General features: G+C 47.8%; 2 protein-coding genes across 5 annotated transcripts in view; one reads left to right on the top strand and one right to left on the bottom strand.

Moving 5' to 3' along the window:
- LOC135917828 (calcium/calmodulin-dependent protein kinase kinase 1) overlaps nt 1–26415 on the bottom strand; it is a 276923-nt gene that overhangs the window by 56176 nt on the left and 194332 nt on the right. For all 4 annotated transcript variants that reach the window (XM_065451429.1, XM_065451430.1, XM_070533881.1 and 1 more), the window contains exon 2: nt 15891–15969. In XM_065451429.1, the coding sequence (XP_065307501.1) occupies nt 15891–15969 (79 nt within the window). The remainder of the gene's footprint in view (nt 1–15890; nt 15970–26415) is intronic.
- On the top strand, nt 23729–25002 carry LOC135917842 (uncharacterized). The gene has a single exon (XM_065451440.2). The coding sequence runs from the start codon at nt 23759–23761 to the stop codon at nt 24614–24616; it is 858 nt and encodes a 285-aa protein (XP_065307512.2). The 5' UTR covers nt 23729–23758; the 3' UTR covers nt 24617–25002.

Here is a 26415-nt window from a genome sequence, read left to right as displayed (position 1 = left end):
ACGAAGGAAGCAGAAAAGACTCTATCTTCAGAGGAATGGCCTACGCTACCAAGCCGCTCCCTTGCGAAGGAACCTCAGAAGATCGGGGTCCCACCTGATCCTTCTCCGGCCATGGACGATTCACCTAAAACAGACCGCCAAGTCATCTCGGTGCTACGTTCTCTCATGGAGGCCATTCGAGCAATTTTAGTGGACATCGGGACACCCTGTGCTCAAAACGCACTTAAAGTGCTGGACGCCTTAGGCCCAGTGCTTGCATCCCTCAACTAGAAAGATGGCTACCCATACCCCATCCTTCCGGAAAGAAGTCAAGGCTGCGTCCATCATCCAATGGAACGCCAGAGGGCTAAAATCACGAATTTCAGATTTTCGGCAGTTTGTGTACACCAATCTGTTTCCCCTCATCGTCATTTGTGAGCCCAACTTGTCGAAATCAATAAGACTGTCAGGATACGAATTTATCATGTCATCAACAAATGGTGCATGCAGCAAAATCGTCATTTTTGTTCGTCGTGAACTCACCTATGTTTTGCAACCAATTGCTCCCCACGACGACAATCAATATATATGCATCACAGTTAAAAGGAACAAACTCTTGTTTACTCTCATAGGCGTGTATATATCGCCTTCCTGCAATTTCGATACCAAAAGATTTGCGGATATCTTGAGTGTTTGTCCCGCCCCATGGGTCATCATAGGAGATTTCAATGCACACCATCCAGCATGGGGAAGTACACGGACAAATGCAAGAGGACGAAGATTAGCAAGCATCGCCCACAACTATGGCCTTACTCTCCTGAACGATGGTAGCCCCACCTTTCTTCGCGGCGTGACATACGGCAGCTGCCTCGACCTTGCTTTCGTCTCCAACTCTCTCGCCAGATGTGTGAAGTGGTGTCCAGACATTGAGACACATGGGAGTGACCACATTCCCACCTATCTGAACATCAAAGGCTTGTCGTCTAGATCAGGCTTACGGAATACCATTCGGACGATTCAATGGGCCAACTTCAAATCTGAGATGGAAGATGCCTGCCGCGAGGGCCTACCATCAGGGTTAGAGCAAACGATTAAAATGACGATGCAAAACGCCACTCGCATGATGACGACCTCTTCCACGCGGAATGACTTCGACATAGAATTAGAGCGCCTTCGAGCGCTTCGTCGCCGGGCGGAACGTCGATATCGGCGTACAAAATCAATTCATGACCTTAGGGCAGCCAGGAGGATGCAAAAGAAGATTCAGCGTCGTATGGATAGATTAGCGTCGGAACGTTGGGCAACGTTTTGCCAGAAACTCGACCCCCGCAAGCCACTGTCTCACATATGGAAAACGGTGCAAGGTCTGCGTTGCCTTCCGGAACGGCGTTTCCCATTCAAGGCGCTAGCGCTTTTCCAAGGGCGGCAAGACATCAATGTCGCAGAAGACTTTTGTGCGCGGATCGCAGACCAAGCTACTCGTCCAGATCCTCCAGCCCGAGCTGACGTCCCCAATTCACGTGATGGCCGCATGGACCTTCCTTTTACAATGGAGGAGCTCGAAGCGGCTCTAGCTCTCTGCAGGCGCTCATCATCTCCGGGTCCGGATGGTATATCATACCGGGCCTTGTGCTATCTCGGAGAGTCCGCACGGATAGAGTTGTTGGGCCTTTACAACTCCTCATGGCAGGAGGGAAATGTTCCTGACGAATGGAAAGTAAGCCGCCTGGTGCCACTCTTAAAGCAGGGCAAATCCCCATTAGAGCTCACCTCTTACCGCCCAATAGCGCTGGCCAGCTGTGTAGGAAAGATAATGGAACGGATGATCCTTGGCCGCCTGGAATGGTACCTTGAATACTACAAGATTTATCCGATTTCCATGGCTGGTTTCCGACGTGACCGCTCTTCTATCGACAATGTAGTTGATCTCGTTTCCTATGTCCAGCACGAAAAGTCCCGTAAGCGTTTATCTGCAGCTTTATTCCTAGATGTGAAAGGGGCATACGACAACGTATTACATGAGGCCATTCTCGACGCCCTTGCGACGGTTGGCCTAGGTGGTCGAGTTTTTTTGTGGATTGCAAGCTACCTATCTGCAAGATCATTCTTTGTGTTAACTGACGATGGCCCAACTACGCGACGCTATACCAGCAGGGGCGTTCCTCAAGGCGGTGCTCTCAGCCCGACGCTATTCAACCTCGCTCTTGTTGGACTTGCTGAGTACTTGCCAACTACCATCAAAATTTCAATATACGCTGACGACATCTGTGTCTGGACTTCGGCAGTCACACGTCCTCAGATACGTGCGCGACTTCAAAGAGCGGCCACTTTGACAGCGAACTACTTGTGTAAACAGGGACTCAGCATATCACCAGAAAAATGCGCACTAGTAGCATTTACTCGCAAACCGATGACGCCTTATATCATCTCAATCAATGGGCGGACTATTTCCTATGTCCGAACCCACAGATTCCTTGGCGTAATAATTGACCGAGACCTCTGTTGGAGCCCGCACGTGGCCTACATGAAACGGCGCCTGACAGCAACTTCCCAGTTGTTTCAATACTTGGCAGGAAAGACGTGGGGGATGTCAGTAGACGCAATGCTTAAACTCTACAGAGCTCTCTTTCTCGGTTTTCTAAGATATAGTCTACCTGTATTGACCAACACCTGCAAGACAAATATTCGTGTTCTGCAGGCAGCACAAGCTCAAGCACTCAGAGTCTGCCTTGGTTTGCCCAGATGCACCTCAACAGAGGCAACTATTGCGATTGCTCGGGACCATCCAATGCGAACTCACATTACGGTGGAAGCCCTGAGAACGCACATCAGACATTTTGCGCGTGCCACCTATCACCACCTTGCAGCACTACCTTCGGACAGGCACCAATCATCATTCGCTAAAACTATCATCAAATACAACGACAAACTGCCATCGGGCTTCACCGCTGCATCTAAACCATCTATACCCCCTTGGTGTCTTATCAGCCCTACAGTCCATCTCAGTGTACCAGGAATCGGAAAAAAGTCTGAACTGTCGTCGCCTGTGCTCAAACAACTGTCTCTGCTTCTTCTGCACGAGAGGTACGCGGACAGGGAACACATTTATACCGATGGTTCCACAAACATCCAGTGTTCGTCCGGTGCTGTGGTTGTCCCAGCAAAAGCTATTACCATCAGCTTTAGGACTGACCACCCAACAACATCGACATCTGCTGAACTAGCTGCTCTTCGCGCTGCACTTCGTGTCGTCAATCGGGAGCCACCTCGGCAATGGTCAATCTTCAGCGATTCAAAGGCAGCCCTACAATCTGTACTATCAGCTCTGCATCGCGGGCCATTCGAACAGCTGGTATTCGATATTAGATGCCTACTCCACACATCACAGGAGAAAGGACACCATGTGACGTTTCAGTGGCTGCCAAGTCACTGCGGCGTCACTGGAAATGAAGACGCCGATAATGCCGCTCGGGCAGCTCTTGAGGACGCACAAGAAGAGGCCATACCGCTTTCACGATCCGACGCAGCTAGCAGACTTCGAGTGCTTGCACATGAGATCACGCTATCTCTATGGTGCACACCAAACAGCCAGACCACCCAGAGCAACCGTCAATACCACCTGCCCTCTTTGATGCATCTCTATATGCCAACTGGACTGCGTCGAAGAGAGGCGACCCTGCTTTATCGCTTATGGCTGGGGGTGGCTTTCACCAAATCTTACTCCTTCCGCATTGGAATGGCCGACAACGATCTCTGTAATGCCTGCCTTTGCGAGGAGACGCTGGAACATGTTCTGTGCGACTGTCCTGACTATAACGTTCAGCGACAGTCCCTGGCATCTGTTCTAGCGCGCCTTGACAGTAGACCATTGTCGCTCGACACGATTTTCACATGCCGCCGACAGAAGATATCGCAGGTGAAGGCGACAAAGGCACTACTTCGGTTTTTGAAAGAGACGGGATTGGACAAGCGGCTGTGAGAGTGACGTCGCGTACCATGCCAGAATGATGGACTCCAACGGACCATGTGTGTGTGCTGTGATATGTGCTCTCTCTCCCTCTCCCCCTTCCCCATCTTTAATCTCCCCCATCCCTCTCCCATGTGTAGGGTAGCAAACCGGTTAAGCCATACTGGTTAACCTCCCTACCTTTCCTTCTCCACTTTTTCCTTCCTTCCTTTCACAGTGCTTCGACAAAAAATAAATAAAAAGACGTGTAGAGGAGTCTACACATTTTCTTCACCCTCCGAAGCGAGTTGGAACGAAAACGGTGGCGCCACTAACTCGAAAGCTTAAAAAAAAAAATGACCTTGTTTCGCAAAGCTGACCTACTTTCCATCGTTGCACATTTTTTACCCTCGCATGCCATGCGAGCTTCGAGGCCGTGTTTTTCGGCTGGAGTTGAGGCTACTAAAGGTACAGGGCTGTACAGGGCTGTGCGGAACAAAGACGTGACTATACCCAGAAGCACGTTTAACCTCTGCATCCTTGCTCCCTAAAAGCTTCGCAAAGAGAAAAAAAAAATTCTTGTAGCTTCTGCTTAGTCAGCGGCCGCAGAGTGCTTGTTTCCGCCCCTTCAAAGATTTCGTAATGCCGTGTGGAGACACTACTTTCATTGCATTAGGCTTTTCTCGTCTTCGTGCCTAGGAACCCACGGAAAGAATTCTCAGATTCAGTGATAAGCAGCTACCGTGTCTCGCACAGTACGAGGACGTCGGCATACTTTCGCAGTCGCGCTTATTTGGCAGATGTGCGGCTACGAATTGAACTCGTCAAAAAAAGAAGGGCAGACAGGAATAATTTTATCTGCACACGTATATCTTCCAACGTCACAACTTAGATATTTGGAAGCGCCTCTTCATAAGGTACACTTTCCGACACTAAGCTACAGGAATCATGAATGTTTTGCATGCTTGACGGTAAGATACTGTCACGAGCACGCGAAGACAACGACTTCGCATTTCTCGCATCGTATATGCGAAGAAAAAGACAGATTGCCGACTTGCTTGAGCGCTCACATGTTTGTACGCACACAAGTGAAACGAAAAAATTCCTCCTCCGTCGCCTTCGCGGTCTCAACTTGTCTTTGGCCGCACTTCAAGCGCGAATTTACCGAAGACAGCAAAATCGCGCACCAACATGGGGCCCCACGTGGTGCCCAGGCAGGAACTACTTCACTCCAAACAACGAAAAACGATATTAGACATAAACACTCAAAAAGAAAACGTTTACTTTGCTATCTAAGTTCGCAAAACACATCGAGGATAGGCATAATCAAGGAAAAGGAAAACACAAGCAGTTTGCGTATACTTTTTTCAGCAATAGGGAGAAAACACCTCGAAGAAAACTGTATGTGGTTTTCACTCCAAGCAAGCCATGGCTACGTTTATCATTTCCGCTGACAGCTCCCGTCAAATCCCAACGGTACGTGTACAGTGCGGTCCACTGTTTTAGGGAACACATGAATGTCAATCCCGTGCAATGTTTCCCATCTGGCAAGTGTACAACCCCGCTTTGCAGCAGTTGACTTCTGGTTGGTGGCCCTGGCACCATTCTACACAGTGGTGCAGGGCATTGACGTAGCTTCAGCACGAACACGCAACTGCCGCACCAGCAGAGTGAGAACCGCACGTTAGAGTGTTCCCTTTAACAGTCGACCGCACTGTACATTCGCTTCACATCACGTGTGCGGCACTCCTGCAGCCACACATATTGTATCGGTCTGTCTCCTCTGACCGCTTTTTTTTTTCAAAAGAAAGCGAGCCACGTGCCGAGCGTCTTCTTTCTTGTCCTGCGTTGCTGCTCTAAACCAGTGCATCTACATGTACAACAAAGGACACTTACTGTCTGCCATTCAGCCTTGGGCGAAGGCATTTAAACAACCGGAAACTTCATACTCAATTCCGAGACTCAGCACGAAAAATAATTGTTTTTTTTTGTGGTTATGTCACCTGTAGGCACTCTCTTCCATAAGTGGTTAAAATGCAGTTATACTGAACAAGGTGAATTGTGATATTCTCTCCGGCGAACTTAGACAGGGGCGTTGAACCTGCCATGTGCTCTTAAGGTATGTTCATACTGACGACATAAATGTCATAGAAAGAAGGTTATTTCCGTTCTTTAGTAGGTTTATATCTTCAAAAACATAAATAAAGCGGCATTGTTTTTATGTGATTTCTGAAATAGCTACTGTACGATGAAAAAGACAAAAAAAAAAAGCAGGCAACAACTAAGAGCGTCTGCAACATAGCGCTACTGTCCGCCCAATGCACTTGGAAGCCGCACTATTCTGTCGAAACTCGTATACGACGAGATGAACGATTGCACTTTGAACAACAAAGACCGTTGAACAAAGCACGTGGCTTCTTTGTTCCCAAGAAACGCAAAATGCGATGAAAGCAAAAAATAAATAACTGTAGGGCTATCCCAGCATGTCTACGGCAAACAAAGTTAGCAGAACGGAATACGTGGCAGCACGCACAAGTAAGATATATATCGGGGAGCACAAGGGGAATAATGCGAAACCAGGGCATTCTGTCGGCCTCGGTGGATTGTGTATCCATCCAGTAGCCAAAATGCGCTTTTACTCGTCGCCGCATTAGGCTCCAGTGCATTTTGAGGTCAATGTTTCCCGAAAGGTTTCGCAGAGTGATACATACTCTACGGTTTTTCTTTTTTTTAATTTCCTTTTGTTTCTTTTTTATTTTTTCCAAACCGTCGTGACGGCCTGGACAAAAGAGGCATTCCATTGTTCTCCTTCGTATCGATGCTGGGGAGAGTGCTAGTGACCGCTACGACCGAACCGCGAGAAAGTGCCAATAAACTAGGGTGCGTGTATTCAGAAAGCTTCCCTGAACAGAGAGCTTTTATCCTTATTTTTACAGCAAAGCTCTTAGCCTCTAGTTCGTCGGGATTTCTCGCGGGATCGTCCTCACAGAATAAAAAAATAACCTTCCAGCGATTGACGTCAAAAATGCATACATTTTTTGGAATCTCGCATACAACATACAGCACAGTATTTGTTTCAATACAAAACAAGCACAAAGCAAGCATCCAAACCATATAATTGATTATAATGCGCTCTTTCTACCAATGGGAAGCACGTAGCACTCCATGAATAAATTTCCTGGTAAATATTACTACTGCGCAAACTGCCTCGGCAGCGGCAACTGGAGAAGTGGGGAGTGACGCCACCAGCCTTTCATACATAAAAAAACGAGCCTAGAAACTGATTTCATTGTTGTTGCAGCACCGCTATCGGTAGCCAAGGCAGAGTTAGGACGCCCGTGGATTAGCGTGAATTCAAGGAGCGACAACAGCAAAAGAAACTGCACTACGAACAGCGGTGGCGAGCTGTCGCTGGTCGTAGTTCCGGGGAATTGCGGCGCAGGGGAAGTCCGCACGTCCACATTCTCCTGTTGCTAAATAATGCGCCGGAGGAGGAATTCAGCAATAAAGCATTGCACATTCCCCTTCAGCAGTTGTGCTTCTTTGCAACAGCTTCACTGGACATTCACTTTCGCAGGGCCGAGATTTTCATTTCCCATTGTTGGGACCTTTGCAACTCATGACAGTGACTGGCCCAGTCACGGTACGGCAACCGCGGAGACGGCGGATACGGTTAGACACTGTATGGAATACGGGCCAGTTGTGACTTCTTGACAAACGATACGAAATCAAGGAATATGTTTTAGAGGGAGGACTCTGAAGAACCGTTGACTCGCTGAAACTTTGCAGCGAACTGTTCAGGGTACTTCCACGACAGTTGTCGTGAGGTGGTTGTGAGAACCCACGGCGATGTGCAGCGGCGTGCTCGGTATGAAATGTCAATAAAAAACCACCCTGAGGGCCATTTGTGTCGGAGTTCCGAATTTCCATCTTTTTTTTTGCATCGAAAAGAAATTTCCACCGATTATAAAATAAAACTAACCATGCGTATGCATCCCTAGAATAAACAAAGCTTTCTTGCATGTTTTTTTTTTATCACTAATTCATAGTTTTTGTTTTTCCCGTCGGGGTTTGCCTCCTATAGGTTGGGCGTCAGGCAGGACATTCAACGGCTACCGCAGTTAAACCTGATGGCATGGTTTGACAAAGCAGCTTGCATGGTATCCCCGAAGCAGCCGTATCACCGAGTGATGAATCATAAGTAAGAATATACAGTAAATACTAGACCACTAGTACGACGAAGAATGTGGGAACTGTCTCACACAACTTCGCTGTCTTTGATGCATCAGTGTATCATGTCTACATACGTCTGCGAAGGATGTTCTTTTTTTAGAGCGCAGCTCTTTGGCGTCCGTTCCTGGGTTTCGCGTCGTCGTCGGCGTTGTCGTCGGCCTCGTAACCAGCTCCGCCCCCCTTTCATCCCCCCAGCGCTAGCAGCGACCGACTGATACCGCTGGATGCCGCTGACGCCGCTAGAGAGTCAAGATAACGTGACTGCATAGAACACCGTCGCCGCCATGCAGAAAGAGGAGGAAAGGGTCCCCCCCCCCCCCCCCTGTTCTTGTGTGGCGGATAGGGTGCTCTTCAGTTGCCGACGCGCCGGTTATTTCACGTAGGCCCCGGCACGTCGACGAATACGTGACCACCTTCCCACGGCTAGACCTGGTTCTTAGCGCTGCGGAAGCGAGGGTATCATATTGTTTGTGTCGGCATCCGCGGCGTTGTCCCTGAAACCAACTCCGCAGCTGGGGTTGACTCACTATCGGCGTCAGCGGCATCAGTCAGTCGCTGCTATCTCTTCCCTCCTCCCTTTATCGTGTTGTCCGCTTGCTGCGCGCGCTTCTGCCCCCATCGTTTGCCGCTGGGTGTACACGCCGCCCCCCTCCCCCCTCTTCCTGCGAGTCTCCGGTTGTCAAAGCGCCGGCTCGAACTTAATTCCTTTCTTCGCTCCTCCTCCAATGCAACCCCTGTGCGGTGGCAATCAGAGAGCCAGATCGGTGGCGGCGGATCTGTATATGTGCACCGCCCGAGCCGAAATTGCCGCTGCCGTTCGCCCTGTGCGGTGGCAATCAGAGAGCCAGATCGGTGGCGGCGGATCTGTATATGTGCACCGCCCGAGCCGAAATTGCCGCTGCCGTTCGCCGCTGCGAAATTATCTGCCAGTTCTTTCTGAGCCATGAGCGAGACGACCGATGGAAGTCCTCCGTCTGCTGCTGCTGCTGCTGCTGCTGCTGCTAAACGAGCTGCCAGAGCAGACGCCCAGCGCCGTCGCCGTCAGAATCCAGAGGTGCGTGCCGCCGAAGCAGAAGCTTACCGTCGCCGCCGTCGAGAGTACGCCAGGAGTATCCAGGAGTACGCGTCGCCGAAGCAGAGGCTATGCGCCGCCGCCGAGAAGACCCTGCCGTTCGCGCCGCCGAAGCGGAGGCTCATCGCCGCCGTCGAGAGGCTCGATTTCTTTGCCTCAATCTATCGAAAAGGTGAAACAGCTTATTTGCTGCGCTCAAATTTCGCATTAGGAAGTAACGTAATCGTCGGTAATTTTTTCTTTTCTTGAGGGCTGTACTGTGATCTTGTCCATCATATCAGTTCATTTGAGTTTACACCAGTATGCATACTACTGACATGAGGGGGTTATCACTGTGTCTGTGAGAGAGAGGGAGCGAGGTTAACCAGACAAACGACCGGTTTGCTGCCGTACATAGGGGCTAAAGGATAGGGGAATACAAAGAGGGAGAGAGGGAATACTGCGTGCACGCGGGAAGATGCTAAGGGGGGCTACAAACGGCCACCCAGTACGGTGCACTTCAATAACTGCACTAGTGGACAAACGGCTTCCTGCACCAACTATGGATGTGACCACGGCCAGAGTATCGTTGACTCACGAAATGGTCTAAGGTCAAGCCATTTTACCGTTGCCTGGGAGCGATTTTCGTTTGAAGCAGGCGCCTTACCACATTAAGAAAACAAACTGTTGGCCAATTAATCTTGCATAGCCAACAAAAGAAAACAGTGCAATGATGTTTACAAAGACGGACAAAAAACAGCAGTAGTGTTCGTTTCCCCTACCTTCGCACGCGTTTCTTTATTTTTTATGCGAAGCATATTACGAGGGCTCAACCCAGCTCCTCAGGCGCGGCGGTGACCATGAAATCACGTGACACCGTGACGTCACGACAGAGGAGAAGTGGCTTTGGCTCAACTCTTGCAAGACGGGCTGGGTGGGAATCGAACCAGGGTCTCCGGAGTGTGGGACGGAGACGCTACCACTGAGCCACGAGTACAACGCTTCAAAGCGGTACAAAAGCGCCTCTAGTGAATGCGGTGTTGCCTTAGAAACGCGCTGTTTCTAAGGCGTGCGTCTCTTGCTCAGGCGCACATTTCGTTGCCGCGCCGAACGCTGCTTTGCTCGACGCTCACCGCGTCCAATGCGGGGCGCGTAGTCGCTGCCCTGTAGCCCATTGTCTTACACCCCTTGGCGGGTCGACGGGAACGCTGTCGCGTTCCACTCTTGAAGGCGAAGAAGTAATGCATGAGTTGTTTCTTCGTCTAGCCGAACCAAATATAGCCAAGCAACAGCAGTTCACCAGGCTAAACAGTGGTTCAACAACTAAAATAAAGGCTAGTATGCTTCGCATCCTGGGCTTAACCTTACCTAAGCCACAGCCATTTTTTTTTAGCGCTATAGTTTCCATGAACAACTTTCCGAATTACTCGAACGTACACGTTTTTGTGGTCGTGCGCTACGCATGCCTCATTCTCAGATATTTACGGCGGATCAAATGATCAACTATTGACCGAGTGCCAATAAACTGCAAAAGACGCGCCCGCGTGAACTATCTACAAAACAACAGATGTCGAGAAAAACCCATAAAGACAGTGAACGGGGGGAGTACATTTCGGCACGTGGGCGGGCCAAACGCGAGTACCACGCGTTAGCACATAAGCAGCGAGTGTAAATTTCGAGGGGGCGTTGAAAGAAGCTCTGACGCATTTAAGATGTAAAAAAAGAAGAGGACGCCAAAACATTGTGGATGTACCAATATAAACCTAAGAAAACGAAGTCGCCAACGGCGGGTATTTATAGTTGCGCGAACGACCGTTCGTACTTCCTAAAAAGTTCTTTTCCATCCTTTTCCTCCCTCGAAGCCTTCGGAAAACCTTTCATGTTGTATGATTTCATACTTCCTATCTTTGAGGCTCCCTGCGAATCATCAATAATGCATGCACTTCTATGTACAAGTAACGTTGCTATTGAACAAATTTGAGAACACCAGGAAGCCAGAAGAAGGCCTGCAAATATAACCTGCCGCCTCTTCCTTCTTTTATATTTAATGGAGAGTGCTGGCGCCTGGCATGCCTGCACGCAACCTTCCTGCCTGGCACGTTGCATTGAAATCAATTTACATGCAAAGCAACGATGGCAACACCACAGTAACTGGATTCGACAGGTCTCACGGATGTTTGTACACTTTATGCACACCTCCAAGTGTGCACGCGAGAAGCGCTCTTTCTGTCAACTTCTTTCGTTCATGCCGACTCCCCTATATTACCCTCTCCTAGTGCAGGGTAGCGAGTGTGTGCGCCTGGTTAACCTCCCTGCCTTGCCTAACTTCACACTCTAACTCTCACAGATGAACTAATAAAATAAACAGAAAAGTGGATGGTCTGAAACGTATTCAAAGAGCATCACGCTGTTGTACATGATCGCAGACGCTGGCCTATAACGTTCCAACAATAGCTACCGTTTCCCTCGGAGAGGCATTTGTGATATGACGTGATTTAGGCGAGATTTATGTTTCGCAGTCGTTCTGTGCCAAAATGTATTATTGGCGCACAAAGTGCTGTGCCTTTTAGGCAAAAGCGAATGCGTTCCATTGACCCGTGCGCAGAGAAAAAAATTGCCAGTTTCGCCCGAATGCGAAGCAATGAAAGCGAGCGCTAAGTTCAGCGTCTCGCTGAAGGCGTCTCAGAAAATCTGACGTAATGAGGAGCGTGCCAGCGGCGTTCCAGGCGTGGAACCTCAATCGTGCACGAGACGAGACCGAAGGAAAACCTTGGGCATTTGTCAGAGTCCAACAAAAAGAAAAGAAAAAAATGCATTACATCAATTTAACTTGACGTTCATCGCGGTGTAGTATGCGAAAAATGCTCAGCAGGGACGCTTTGTCTGCGCACAACGATCATCCCAGAAGTGGAACCCGAGAACAATTATGGCGGTGACAGTTCGTTCCACCTGCAGAATAGGTTCCTCGGTGCAGGCTGTTAGAGCGACTTTCTGCGCTTTTAAAGTTCGCGATTGCTAAATCCAGACGTCTGTCATTGTTGACACTCCCAGCTGATTGTACAGAATGAACCTTTATTGGCAAGCACAAAAAGATACCTGCTGCGCTCATACTACGAATAAAGCGAGAAGCGTTAAATTCTAATACAAAAGAAAAGTTTAAATTTTGTCACTTGAAAAATAAACAAACTGAACAAAAACATGTGAGTAAGGCAGGGCAGATTGCAACACATTACCGAGTAGTATGCTCAAAAGAATGTCAAACTGACGGGATCCAGACACGACAAAGTTTATATTGGCAGAAGCGTGGTCACGTTAATTTTGACTGAACGACTGTGCCAGATTGGCTTGCGTCTCCATCAGTAAACTGAGGTGCTTAAAACTCTTGAACTGACGGAAATTGGCCCGGAACTACAAGCACTTAGGCCGGCGTCGCTCCAAACGCCCTGGAAAATGGTGTCACACGCCCCTGTAAAGCATGCAGAACGCATTACCGAGGAGCGTTAGGAGATGCCTGATAACGGGCTGCAGATTTCGATTCGGCCGCTAATATCCGGAAAGTCGCGTTTGCACGAGTGCTCTGCCTAGCCGCCACCAGGACAACACGTTCCCGAAAGCGCCTGCTCCCTTTCTCCCCATCTGGCCCTACTGCTTGAAAAAGTAATCACTATACTGCGAAATCTACTGTGATAACCTCGCAATAATATATGCAACTAAAAGGAAGCAGCCAACGAAGTGCCGCAGTATTTATTTATGCTTCACTCAGCGTCGCTGGGTTCTCTCATAGCATTTCTTCTTTTGAGTTTCGTTTGATGCCCAGGAATCCATGAAGTACGTGTGCTTCAAGAAATTGCTCTAGCACAAGGGCGTGGTGTACTTTGAAGAAAACACGTCGCCCTCCTTGGGCAGTTGTTTGCCAAACGTGCTTTCCGGCCGTATGTTTCAATCATAAAAGGTAAAGATGCCATAATAATATTCTTGCGACGGCTAGAAATTGCGTGATACGACGATGCCCCGAGCGCCTGATTCCACGCGATCGTAGGGCTAATAATGTGACAGTGATTAAGCAGATGAAATATAATTAAGGAACGGAAGGCTAAATTTTATACTAATGCAATGGCGAGATAAAATGTTAATTACAAATTTTTCGTCGCTCATTCCTGTACCTCTATTATAAGAAATGAGGCCTGTCAGCCAAATGGCTGCGAGATTTATTTCTGTATTGTAATATTGGGAACATTGGCAATAAATATACGCCACCCGTCTAGACTGTGAGGCGGCCCTTGGTAATATTGCCAAAAAAGTTGGGAGCTCCCCTAATGGGGTCTTCTTTTGAATAACAGATTTAACCGCGCCGTGTTGCAATGACGAGAGCGCAGAGTAGTTAATCCAGTAACAAAATCAACTACATGCTCATATAGTCAAGACTGTGCGGCAAGACATGCCAGTAATAGAGTTGCCGTATAATATTAGATTTCGTTATCGGTAACTACTCGTTTACCAACCTACGGGATAGCATTACTGCGTTATAATGTTTGCCTATTAATTTTTATTCAAGCTACGTCTTTCTCAACATTGCACTCGTATAGTTAAAGTGAGTGGCTACGGCTACGTCATTTCGCGGACTGCTCAAAAACACAAGAAAGAGAGGCTAGTTCCACAAGCTCTATTTAAATACTGTGCTAGCCTAACTATGAAACATCTTTTTCTTTCTCTCGCTTTCTCTCTCTTTCATGTCTACGTGAGCTCTTAATCACGTAACTTCCGACATTTTGCAAGCTGGAGGACCGCGCGCATCACACCGCCATCCTCTTCGGCTGATTCTGGCAGGCTATCCCTCGAACTCACAGCATAATACGCACAGGGCGCGATCTTATCGCGCTTGTAATTCACACTGGGTCTTACAGCGATGACGACGGCGAAATTGTCTCATCGTCGTGTTGTTATAATTCGTACCGCAATAAAATGACAACCTACCGTGATGATACGTCAATCTTCTGCCGTGGCACTATGATACAACCTCATCGTTCGTCATTGAAACTCTTTGTTCTAACCCTTTAAAATTTTTGCTGTCTAAAGACTACTGTTATAATCGCAAGAGCCGTCGCCTAATTGTTTGGGCAGCTTCACTCCCCCACCCCCCTTTTTTTTCTTGCTTCAATCGCTGTAAACGAACAAGCTTCTAGTCGCATTTATAGTTGTGCTCTGGGGCCGAAGCACCTATACAAGCTTACTATTACTTAACTTCATTATTAGCCGTTGAAACAACAACCTCTCAAGTTACATCTGTTGGTTGTCAATTCATGTATATATATATATATATATATATATATATATATATATATATATATATATATATATATGTATGTGTGTGTGTGTGTGTGTGTGTGTGCGTGCGTGCGTGCGTGCGTGTGCGTTTATTGCAGCAGCAATCATACGGACATTCCAAGCGCATTTCTGCCATAACGGCGATGTTTCGTATGGAGTCCAAACACGAAACATCGTCGCCACGCGCCGTACGCTGTACGTACAAAAACCTTGCGAGGGTCCGCCGAAGATCGCGGCGCAATGTCGCACGCGTGTGGGAGGAATGCGGGGCGGAAGCGCGCCGTCTTTAATCGCGCACGAAGCACGTTGGGAGGCAACTTAGAGAAAGTGAATGGGGGGGGGGGGGAGGGGTTCTCATCCGGCAGCTACGCAGGACGCGGACGCGCGGGTGCCGTATCTAATAACTCCTATCCTTACTTCGTACAGCTATCCACTAGCTTGATCCATGCTTCACCTTTCAGGCGAAATAAATTGCGACTTTTTTTGGTGTTAGGTTCGGTGCAGGGGTTGGAACCACGCAAATAACTTAAATATTAGATCAGCCAATGAAAAAGAAAGGCTAGAAACGTATTACATTTTGAGCAGATTTTCCAGACCGAAGTTGAGATAACAGATATTTTTTTGTGCTTGCATTCCACTCGACGTTTTGGTTCTCGTCGTAAACAGGACTTTATAATTCACTCTAGGTCTAACATATAACCGACGTAAATACCGTAATCAGAACATTGTGCAGGAAAAATCAGGATGTTTAACTAAATAAATAGCCGCAATTGTAAACCTTGCCATATAATGGCAGCGCAATGACCATAGCATAAGCAGATGGCGTGCAGCGACACGGAAATCTCTGCCGCTGCCACGACTGCTTTGATGCAGCAGCAGCTCATAAATGTTAGTAGGAAGAAACTCGGACTGATAGAACACACGTTTACATAAGGATGCGCGGAGCAAGAAACCTGAAGTGCGTAGTAGTCGAGATCAATACTTATGTTTCGTGATCCAAATAGTATACTTCGAGCTGCAACGTGGAATATAAAGCATAAGTGCGCCTTGCAATATATTGAAAAAGAAAAGTATCAGCACAGTTGAAACGCGGGAAGCCTGCACGTTTTAAATGTACCGCGATAAGTACGCGCCCCCGGCTGGTTCCATGAACGCAGCTGTTACAAACACTGACGGGTAAGTTATATTCAGAGAATTTTGCGCCTCGTTGTAAAGCACTGCTTCCTGTCAGCAGTACCCAACACGAGAGAAAAAAATATAGAGGCTACAGGAAGGGAACAAACTCACAGTGCAATGAAAATATTTCCCGCTGCCGTTACAGCCTGATTGCACCAATTGTTAGAAACGCCGACTCACCGTGGCAAATCGCCTATCTTGGGTGGTCGCACTCGTCGTTGGCCGAATGACCCCCAGGACTGGCGCAAGCAACTGGGCCCTGCAGAGACAAGGGGAAAGAGAGGTTGAGCGAGCGAAAGTGACACGTCTTTGACGAATTATGATAAAGAAAACTTCGTTTTTATGCCTCCTCTGCTTATGATTGGGCTATAACACCACTAGTGAGTTAGACACACCCTCATGGACACAGAAAACAAGGGAAATGAGTGACAGCAGGATGAAGTCGAAGTCAAAAGAAACCAGTCGGAAACTGAATTCAAGATTAAATTCCTAAAATTATTCGTATTTTTTAGGCACAACCAGCACCTTCTGACAGTGAAACATATGAACATGAAAAACACTTAGCGCCATTTGAGATTGTTTCACACAAAATCAGGCAATCGTGTGCTTCGGTCAGATGCTGCGTAGAACACGACAAATGAGCCCCATCCTTGTTTGTGAAATGGAGGAAGACGCGTTTGAACACACAGCACAAGAATATTTCCCAGTGTAGAGAACACGTGTTCTGTATCATGGCAATGCGCCGTGATTGGCCACGCAGTAGTGAGATAAATAGAAAATGTTTCACACGTAAAGTGAGGCTCATAATAGTGCTGCCTCTTTTGAACTGAGTAAGAAAAAGGAAATACCACTGCGAACGTTACAGAAAAACCTTGATGCTTTTTTTAATATACGAAGGCTGTAAAAAATCATGAGTCGTTCCACTCTGCGAAGGTGGATGACAAGCTAAGCTGTGTAGGACATGACAAAGAGGTGGCACGGAATTTTGAAGAAAGGTCCAAACACATTTATTGCCTTGATCGGTGGCCATCGTGACGAAAGGTATGCACACACATTTATTTTCATACATCCGCGTTCATTCGTGTTATACATGCGTTATATACATTCTTGTTTTCATTTCACGATATATTGAGGCAAGGAACTTGAGACCGAAATCTCCGCACCGACTGGTAGTGGGCTAGTGCCGTCAGTGCCTCCGCAGGAGGGAAAGTATGGTTCCCCATTCTGCCCCTCGCATTCGTCCCACAGCTCGTGCCTTCCAGCTTTGGAAGATGACGACGACGAACGCGCGAGCACTGGCATTACCCCTTGCTGATGATGATAGTTTTTGATCGCACACATGAAGATGTCACGGAACCTCTGCCATAAATGGCTCCGCTGTAAAAAATTGTTACGTAAATAAAAACAGGTAATTGCTAACGGATACCCATGAGCTGCCCTTGTTTAAGTGTTAAAATTATGGTTAATCAAAAATTTAAAACGATAAGTAATCGTTGCGTGCTCTGGTTAGTCTGTCGTGTAAAAGTCGATGCAAAAATACCAGGGGCACGTTAATGCAGTGCTGCTGCACGTTTCGCAAAGGCAGCAGGAATTACCCTATCGAACTGGCACTGTTGTGTACTTTCGATCTAGCAAATGTGACATTATACCTTCATCTGTAGTAGCAAGCGGCAGTGAGATACAACAGCATGGTTTTTCGCCATCACCAATGGCATGACAAGCAATAAGGCCAATGTTTCGCTAAAGCATTCACGGTGAGCGTGATTTGCGGAACAACGGCCACATTTGCTCCTATTTTTCACGTAAGGAAGAGATCAATTTGTTTGGAAACCCAGCTGCGTGTTTCAAGCTAAGCCCTGTATTGCGTTTTTCTGACAAAATGCGACAAAATCAAATGACGCGATCTCACAATGCTGAAACTGCCGAGGGGGTTCACTAATTTGGGATGTCGAAGTGGAGGGCTAGGAATTAACTGTTACCGCATGGGTATTCTTTAACGTACACTGAGAGCGCGATATGGGAACGCTTTTGCATTTCGCCTCATTTTGCAGTGCCCCGCATTCATCCTCATCTAACTTCAACAGGGCGATCTTCCACAAAGGGCAAAATAAAAGGAACAAAAAGAACTAAAGCAACAATTATCGTCCAAAACTCTCGCTCTGAAAACTTCTAGTTACCTTGAGGGGTTGTTGCAGGAAAGAAAATGTGTCTTGATCAAAGAAATACCGGACTTGTCTTGAGCACCGCCATAGTGAGAAGAAAAACAAAGCTTTCAGCTTAGAAAAGAAACAAAATTGTATTGCACGGGAAATAAGGGTCAGTTCAGTTCGTTTCATCCATGGCCTGTCATTGTGAAACCGCATTGCCTCCATTGTGGAATCGACGTGGCGTAATAAGGAAACAAAGGTGAGTTGCACCTGTGGGAAGGGTGCAACAGAGATAAATACGACGGCGCATGGAGGGAGCATTATCTGGACCCGTATACCGCTGCCGAAGAAGCGGGAGGAAGAAAAAAAAGAAAGGTGTGCAATGACGCCAGTAGTCGCAATGCACAGCTAGTCCGTGCTGAAACGAAAGCAAGGCGGCCGCGCGCATTCACGGGTGCTGTGGCTCTCGGCTGGTCGCTGATGGAGGTCTCGTGTTCAGCTGGCGGCGTTCTTTACGGCCACTTGGGAGCGCGACCCATTGCCACATTTCTTCGGCCCCGGCCGTTGGGCGCGGGTCATTCCCTCTGCCCGAGGCACTTTTTCAACGATAACTGCGCCTACTCCAAGAAGCTGGGCGCTTCACGCATGAGCCACTCTAAGGCCCCTGCCGCAATCTACGTACGGAACGCCTGATAGGTTTGGCAATGAGATTGCGATCCCGGGAAGGGATAAAAAGTATTTTTTTTTGGCTGAATAACGACGAGTTCTGAACGAAACGCAACATGGACGAATTCCCTGCGGATTGCGAAATAAACTGGGGCGACGCTAGCCACCTGGATGGATTGAAGGTTTTTCTTCAATATCACCGTAGATATGGTTTCCGGATAGTAGTTCAGACGTTGTCGAAACGGCGCATGGTACGCATGGTAGAAACGTCGCGATCAGGTATTATTCCTACCTGCCCTTAGTGACGGCCACCCTTGTAGGTGTTTTATGGACAATTTGACATTTTTTTTTCAAGTTCCCGCCGGCGGAATCTTAGAAACCCACCACGGCGTTTAAGTGGCTAGAACGTTATGAGGGCAGATCATGAGGTCGCGGGTGGAATGCCCCGCCGCATGGATTGTGTACGCACACACACACACACACACACACACACACACACACACACACACACACACACACACACACACACACACACACACACACACACACACACACACACACACACAAAAAAAAAAGAAAAAAACGCGCGCGCGCGCGACTACTAGATGAGCTATATTGAACTATAACATGGCTTTATTTGCGCATTGTGTGCAAGTTGTAACACTACTAACAGTAGTACATAGTAGTAGTAGTGCTACTAGCAATAGTAGTAGTAATAGTAATAGTACAGTAGTACGCATAACTCTAGCAGTACATATTCAACGAGCTTATTCACTGCCGAAAGAATTGTTGTTCTAGCAACTTGGAAATTCCTGCGTCTCTTCAGGCGACTCCGTCGGGTGCCTATATGCAATTAGGTTAGGCGAGCTAGCATGTCCTCATATCCTTGGTAGTTCGCCATGTGACTACAAGAAAAAGTTATCTGCTGTCAGATTAGGGCTACGACACTCCCTTCCAGGATGTCAGACGAAGTGCCAGACATAGTAAGCCGTAACGCCACTCCAGGGTTGTCGCCGTGTGTCTCGAGAGGTCTTACCGGCCCTATCGACAGATGTCGTCCACATGGCAGCAGAAAACTCCCTTCATATAATTTACTTTGAAGTTAACTTTGCTTTAACGATGAAAGAATGAGACTTGTTTAGCGTTAAGGGAACAGTGTGGGCTCTATACCTGCCATGTATTTTAGGAAATGTTTATGTACCTTTTTCACCGTAACGGTAAAAATTACAATTTCTGTAAAGTCACTGTGATCAGAAGCTTTTCCTCTTTTCACTGTAGCAGATTTATCACTTATTATTGCCATGCACATATTTGGTATTTTTTTACTACGGGTACATAATTATCACTCGGTGCTAGGCATTCAATTTCATGTTGAGCAAAAGCATTTTGTTACACAACAATAATACCGCTACACTATATTTCCCGGTCTTTGGTTTAAACAGTGGATGAAGATTGTGTTTTTAGCACCTTCAGGTTGCTGAGATGGAAGAACAGGCGCATTAAAAAATAATTTTTGAGATAATTGCGTTTAAAGTGGAAAAGCGGCTTCATTGCAGAAGTACAATTAAAACAGCAAACTGATGAACCGTTTCAATAGGCGCCCATCAGATAGTCGTCACTAGAATCCCTTTTAATTTTTGTGCTTAGTCTTGCCTTCCTTGTGGTTAGCCTTGTGATTAGTCTTGCCTTCCGAGCCTATTTTGTCCCCTGCTGTGCAGCTTTATCAGCGAAGTACTTTCGACGCAGGTCAGTGTCGCATAGCCCCTGCATTGTAGGGCCTCGGTGAAATTCCAAATTAGTTACACTCTGGCTATACTGCGATCATTAAATATGAGCGCAGCATTAACCGCGGGTATTTTCAGTGTTTTATGCCCATGGAAAACATTTTTGATGCGCGTTCCCACACGACATTGTTGCAAGACTCGCTGGGGCTTTCCGTTTGCCCATGGAGGCATTTAGCAAGTAGCTCCGGCTTAGATAGCCGCTGATAAATGGGCTTCACAGCCTCAAGAACTGCTGCTGGAAGGGGTTCCTTATAAACATATGGTTCCCCATTCAACTGGGCTTTGTGGAATTCGCACCAGGTGTCGGCGTTTTTCGAGCAAACGCCATGTTATGGATTGATACCCGTTGATACTATGTGAAAATATTTGACCCAAACCGCCTTTCTCATGTCCTGTAAACTGCCTGTATTTCTTCTAATGGACAATCCCATAGCATTTCCGGAGCTTGTCAATGAAGGCGTCGCTCAGACGTCCCTATGCATATTCTGTCAGAAAGCTTGTTGCCTATGTTCTCTTTCTTGAGTTTCCGCAGTCGTGTGCCCATTCTTTTGTGAAGGTGCCCAATACACTCCAGCTTGCAAATTGTAGCCTTTACATTTTTAGCTGCCCTCGGACACATCCGGCAGAAGGCTAGGAACGTGGGCGTGGTGTGCCACTGTATCGGTTTCGGGAAGTGTCATCTTGTGGCGAAAAAATGTCACACTGAGACAAATAAACGATTGATTCTTGTTCAGAAAAGGCGGCGGATTTCAAGTTGCGCTAAAAAAAAAGACTTATTTTTGCAATATATTTGTCTACCCTGTTCCGTTAAGGCAATGAATGCAAAAACGGCTCTCTCTTGCTTGACACCCAATAGTAATAGTTACACATGATGCACACGGTTTTACGGCATACTGTTTTCCATTGCCGTAGCCGTGTGGGGTGCGTGTCAAGCGCTCATCCGATGTTGACAGAATAAGCAAGAATGTGTACTGTTTGAAATCCACACGAGCTGGAGCGCCCCCCCCCTCCCCACCTTCTTTTTTTTTTATTTCTATCGCAAAATTTATTCGCCCCACTTCCAGCTAAGACCTTCCGCAACCAGACACCTGTTCAGAAATTACAGCAGATCTGCAACTTTTTCCGCCGGAATGAGAAAGCGATGAAAACTTGGGAAAAAGTTGAGTATCATTCAAGAAAATTCAAGAAAACATTATTCGCTTTTCTACTAGATAACCAAAATTATTCACAGATCTAATCTAATCACATCACTCGTGCTCACATCTCTTTTGTTCTTCCTTCTTCCTGTGTTCTGTTTTTTTTTTCAGGTGCAAACTACATAAGCCTTCTTAGTTTGAGCTGTTGCGAATGCCTTAACTACTGTTTTAATTGTACTGCTAGTTATTGCCTTCGTAGAATTTGCAGTTTATACATTTGCTTTGCATAATATTCCACTTAGTGATCATTACCATGCTGTGATATGCTACTTATTTGCAGAAATTTATATATTTTCTAAGAGGAGGCCCCCTTTCAGCTACGTGCTTGGGGACCTCATTCTGTATAGATATTTAAGCATGTATACTTCTTATGAAAGAAACTGAAACCTCTTCCACCTATGAAGCAACAACCCGTTAGACACTAGAATATTAAATGCTTGTAGACCGTACGAACATAGACTTTTTGAAACTTTCTAGGTTGAAGGCGAAACAAACAAACAAAAAATATCTCCACGACAACTAGCGCAACACTACCGCACCTCCGCAAACAACCAGGTTTCTCTGTCTGCACGCATTTAAAGAAAACAGGAGGAGCAAATGACCTCTTTGGCCAGCAGTTTCGTCCAATCCAAAGGGGGAAAAACGCCGAACACACTTTCATATTTCCTCTCATTTCTCCGCGTCGGAGTTTTCAGAATTAAGTTTTCCTAAATGTAAAGGGCGGGTATGAAATTATACGCACAGTACTCTAATCAGATTTTTTGTTGTTCACTATATTTCATGTTTAACGAAATTTGCTAGCGCTATATAGGCACCCAAGAACCCGCCAGCCAGTCCTTGGTAAATTTCGTTATCACGATATCTTCATCTAATTACGTTTTGAAAATGACCTACCTAAATTTCAGTAGTCAGTGCACACGAGATATATGCACCGCTGCTTCCATAATGATGTTATAAAATGCATTTATTGTCAGTGAACCCTTTTTTTCACTTTCAATGTTATTTTCACTTCCCTGCTTGTCTGCGCTGATGTTCGCTTTTCCAAGAATTGCATTGCACGTCGCAATATGCTCTTACGCAGAATATCTTGCTCTCATTGGCAGAAATATTCAAACGTCTTTTCCTTGTTTTACTCTACAGTATAAGGTTGAGGAAGGAACGAAAAAGCAAAAGAAAGAGAGGTTGATCAAAGACGTGCGATGTTAGTTACACTACACTACTGGAGAAAGAAATTTAAGGGGGAAGAACCTGTAAGAAGGAAAGAGGAGAAGAATAATAAAGTCAGCCACTGCAAAAAAAAAATATCGTTGAAAACTTCGATCCAATAGATTTATTCATTTATTGCATCGGTATCCTGTATTTCTTTATCCTTTTAGCTGAAAAACCTTTTTATACTGGCCCGTAGGGCATCTGCGACTGCTCGAATGAATTAATGAATGAATTAATTAATTAATTAATTAATTAATGGTTTATGCTGCTTTAGAGTTCTTACGCACCGCTTATAGCTGCCCAAAAAAAGAGTGTGGTGATGAGATGAAAATCGGTTTAACTGAAGATGTCACTAAGGCTGGCGACACCGAAATGCTGAAGATTTGCCGGCACCTTCAACCGTAATACGGCAGCGCGGAAAGCAGAAGCGACATACGAAACGAAAAGCTAACGCGGACGAGATACATTTGCGCCGGCGAAATGCAAACCAGCGGGGGAAAAAAAGCGAAAGAGGAAAAGCGAAATGCAGCATCGAGTGAAGTGCACCGCGAAAGACACGCAAGAAAGTTTAGCCGTCTGCAGGCTCCGCTAAAGGAAAAAGCTCGGGAATGCGCAGTTTTGTAGCGGCGCGGCGATGGAGCTGCGCACCACCCCCGCAGCCATAAACAACTCCGCGGGGCGTCCCGCGGGCCTCCCGTAAGCGGACCTTCGCGAGTGTTGACACCAGGCACACGGACACATGATCCGACTCATTGTGCCGAACGTCGTGCGCGAGCTCCCTTTTCTTGTTACTGTGTTTACTGCCTTCCTTTCGCACTAGGTCCGTGCACCGCACTTCTCTATGCTCCTTTTCCCTCTTTTCTCCTCTCGCTCTCTAAAGCCCTCGCCACTTCCGGCGCGCTGCGCGCGCCCGCTCAATTCTCTCTTTTGACAGAATAAACTAGACCTTGTTACCGAAAAGACGTGTGTCCGTCTCGTTTGCCACGGCTCCACAAAGTGGTGACCCGTAGTTTTCTTCGCGGCACTGCCGAAGTTATTGTGGAGCCATGCACAGCAACGAGATGCAACCAGACACTGAACTTACGGGCACGACCGAGCAACAAGACGTCTCTGCAGTTTCCATCCGACTCCCACCATACTGGGACCGCAACCCTGCAGTTTGGTTTCTTCAAGCGGAATCGCAATTTATTCTCTCTGGCGTTCGCACGGAACAACGCAAGTACCACCTAGTTGTTTCGGCACTGTCGCCTACTGCTGCAGAAGAAGTTGCCGACCTGCTTTCTGGACCGCCTCCCGCCACTCCATACAGCGATCTTAAGGCTGCCCTTCTCGAGCGCACAACAACATCGCAGCGAGCCCGCATGCAACAGTTGCTCTCCGCAGAGGACTTGGGAGACCGTCGGCCAAGCCAGCTCCTTCGCCGTATGCGACAGCTCATGAGCGACAACACAACAGTAAGCGATGACCACCTCCTGCGGGAACTGTTCATGCAGCGCCTTCCAGTAAACGTTCAGATGGTACTCGCTACAGCCACGGGGATGGACCTCAACAGCCTGGCCAGCTTGGCGGACAAAGTCATGGAGGTGGTGACGCCAGCGGTGTGCAACGCAACATCATCCAGCACCACCGCGAGTTCAGCGCCACAAACATCATCCTCCGCCGATTCTCCCATCGACGTGCTCTGCAATCGCCTTGATCAATTAGTTTGTGCTGCGGAGCGTCATCGCACTTCACCCCGTCACGGAAGGTACCGCAGCTCGAGTAGATCACGGCGTCCAAGAGAAGAACGCTCCCGGTCTCAAACGCCACCACGGGTATGCTTTTATCACCGCCGCTTCGGGCAGGAGGCGCGCCACTGCCTCCGTCCTTGTGCATGGCAGGGAAACCAGCCGGCCGACCTTTAATGGCGACAACCGGTCAGGGCCAAAGCAAAAGTCGCCTATTTCATGTCATGGACAGAACCACAGGCCAGCAATACCTGGTGGACACCGGGGCGGAGGTCAGCATTATTCCCGCGCAACGTTCCGACCGAACTACACCGCCGACCTCCTATCTTCAAGCTGTCAACGGTAGCAGGATACCTGTTTACAAGTCGCGGTCCCTCACCCTGAATCTTGGCCTGCGCCGCGTGTTCCGTTGGGTTTTCCTCGTCGCTGATGTTCGCCGTGCTCTTATTGGCGCTGATTTCCTGGACCACCATGGACTGCTCGTCGATGTGAAACGCCAACGCCTGCTGGACACTGCTACGTTGCTGTCTGTTCATGGCGTCGTTTCCTGTGACTCGCCTATAGTCGCCCCAACCACAATTGGTGGTGATCCTTTTGCTTGCCTCCTTAAACAGTTCCCCAACCTCACGCGACCACCAGACTGGACAAAGCCCGTACAACATGATGTACGTCATCACATCATAACAACTGGTCCACCCGTATTTGCTCGCCCACGACGACTCGCCCCGGACAAACTCAAAATTGCCAAAGCAGAGTTCGAACACATGTTAGAACTTGGAATCGTACGACCATCGTCCAGCAGCTGGGCGTCTCCGCTCCATTTGGTCCCCAAGAAATCAGGTGACTGGAGGCCGTGTGGGGACTACCGATCCCTGAACGCAAAAACCATTCCGGATCGGTACCCACTGCCTAACATCCAAGATTTCACGTCGGCACTGGATGGCACTACACTGTTTTCCAAAATTGACCTGGTGCGAGCCTTTCACCAAATTCCTGTCGCACAAGAAGACATTCCAAAAACAGCAGTTACTACCCCATTTGGCCTCTTTGAATTTTTGAGAATGCCTTTCGGTCTCCGAAATGCCGCACAGACATCACAGCGGTTCATCGACACAGTCACACGTGGTCTGCCTTTCGTTTTCTCCTACGTTGACGACTTGCTTGTGGCAAGCTCATCCCACGAAGAGCACCTCCAACATCTCCATCAGCTCTTTGAGCGCCTATCAGCAAATGGTATCGTCGTCAACACTGCCAAGAGCGAGTTCGGAGTACCATCACTTGATTTTCTCGGCCATCGCTTGGATAACAACGGCATCCGCCCTCTTCCCCACAAAGTGCAAGCCATCATGGAGTTCCCCAAGCCAGCTTCAATCACTAAGCTGCGCCAGTTTCTAGGCCTGGTAAACTTCTACCGCCGATTCATTAGAAACTGTGCTATGCTGCTGGAACCCCTCGAGCGTTTGCTTTGCGGCAAACAATCGTCAACCACACTGCCCTGGGACAGCACAACAGATGAAGCTTTCAATTCTATCAAGCACGCTTTGGCCGATGCCACACTGCTAGCTCATCCCAACCCCAACTATCCGTTATCGCTCATGACGGATGCCTCCAGCTCTGCGGTCGGAGCGGTACTGCAACAAAAAGTAAACGGTGGGTGGCAGCCCCTTGCCTTTTTCTCAAAACGCATGACCCCCGCACAAACACGCTACAGTGTTTTCGGCCGTGAGTTGCTCGCCATGTTTCTCGCCGTGAGGCATTTCCGACACCTACTTGAAGGCCGCTCGTTCACAATCTTCACTGACCACAAGCCTCTCACCTACTCAATCGGCCGCTCTGAATCATTATACACTCCACGTGAGGTGCGCCAGCTCGCTTTCATCTCAGAGTTTTCAACTGACATACGCCACGTCAGCGGCGTTGACAACTCACCAGCTGACGCCTTCAGTCGCGTGGATGCTATCACACGCAGTCGCTCC

This window comes from Dermacentor albipictus, chromosome 2 (assembly GCF_038994185.2).
Source record: "Dermacentor albipictus isolate Rhodes 1998 colony chromosome 2, USDA_Dalb.pri_finalv2, whole genome shotgun sequence".
Lineage (NCBI taxonomy): Eukaryota > Metazoa > Arthropoda > Arachnida > Ixodida > Ixodidae > Dermacentor > Dermacentor albipictus.
This window is presented reverse-complemented; position numbering and strand designations above follow the sequence as displayed.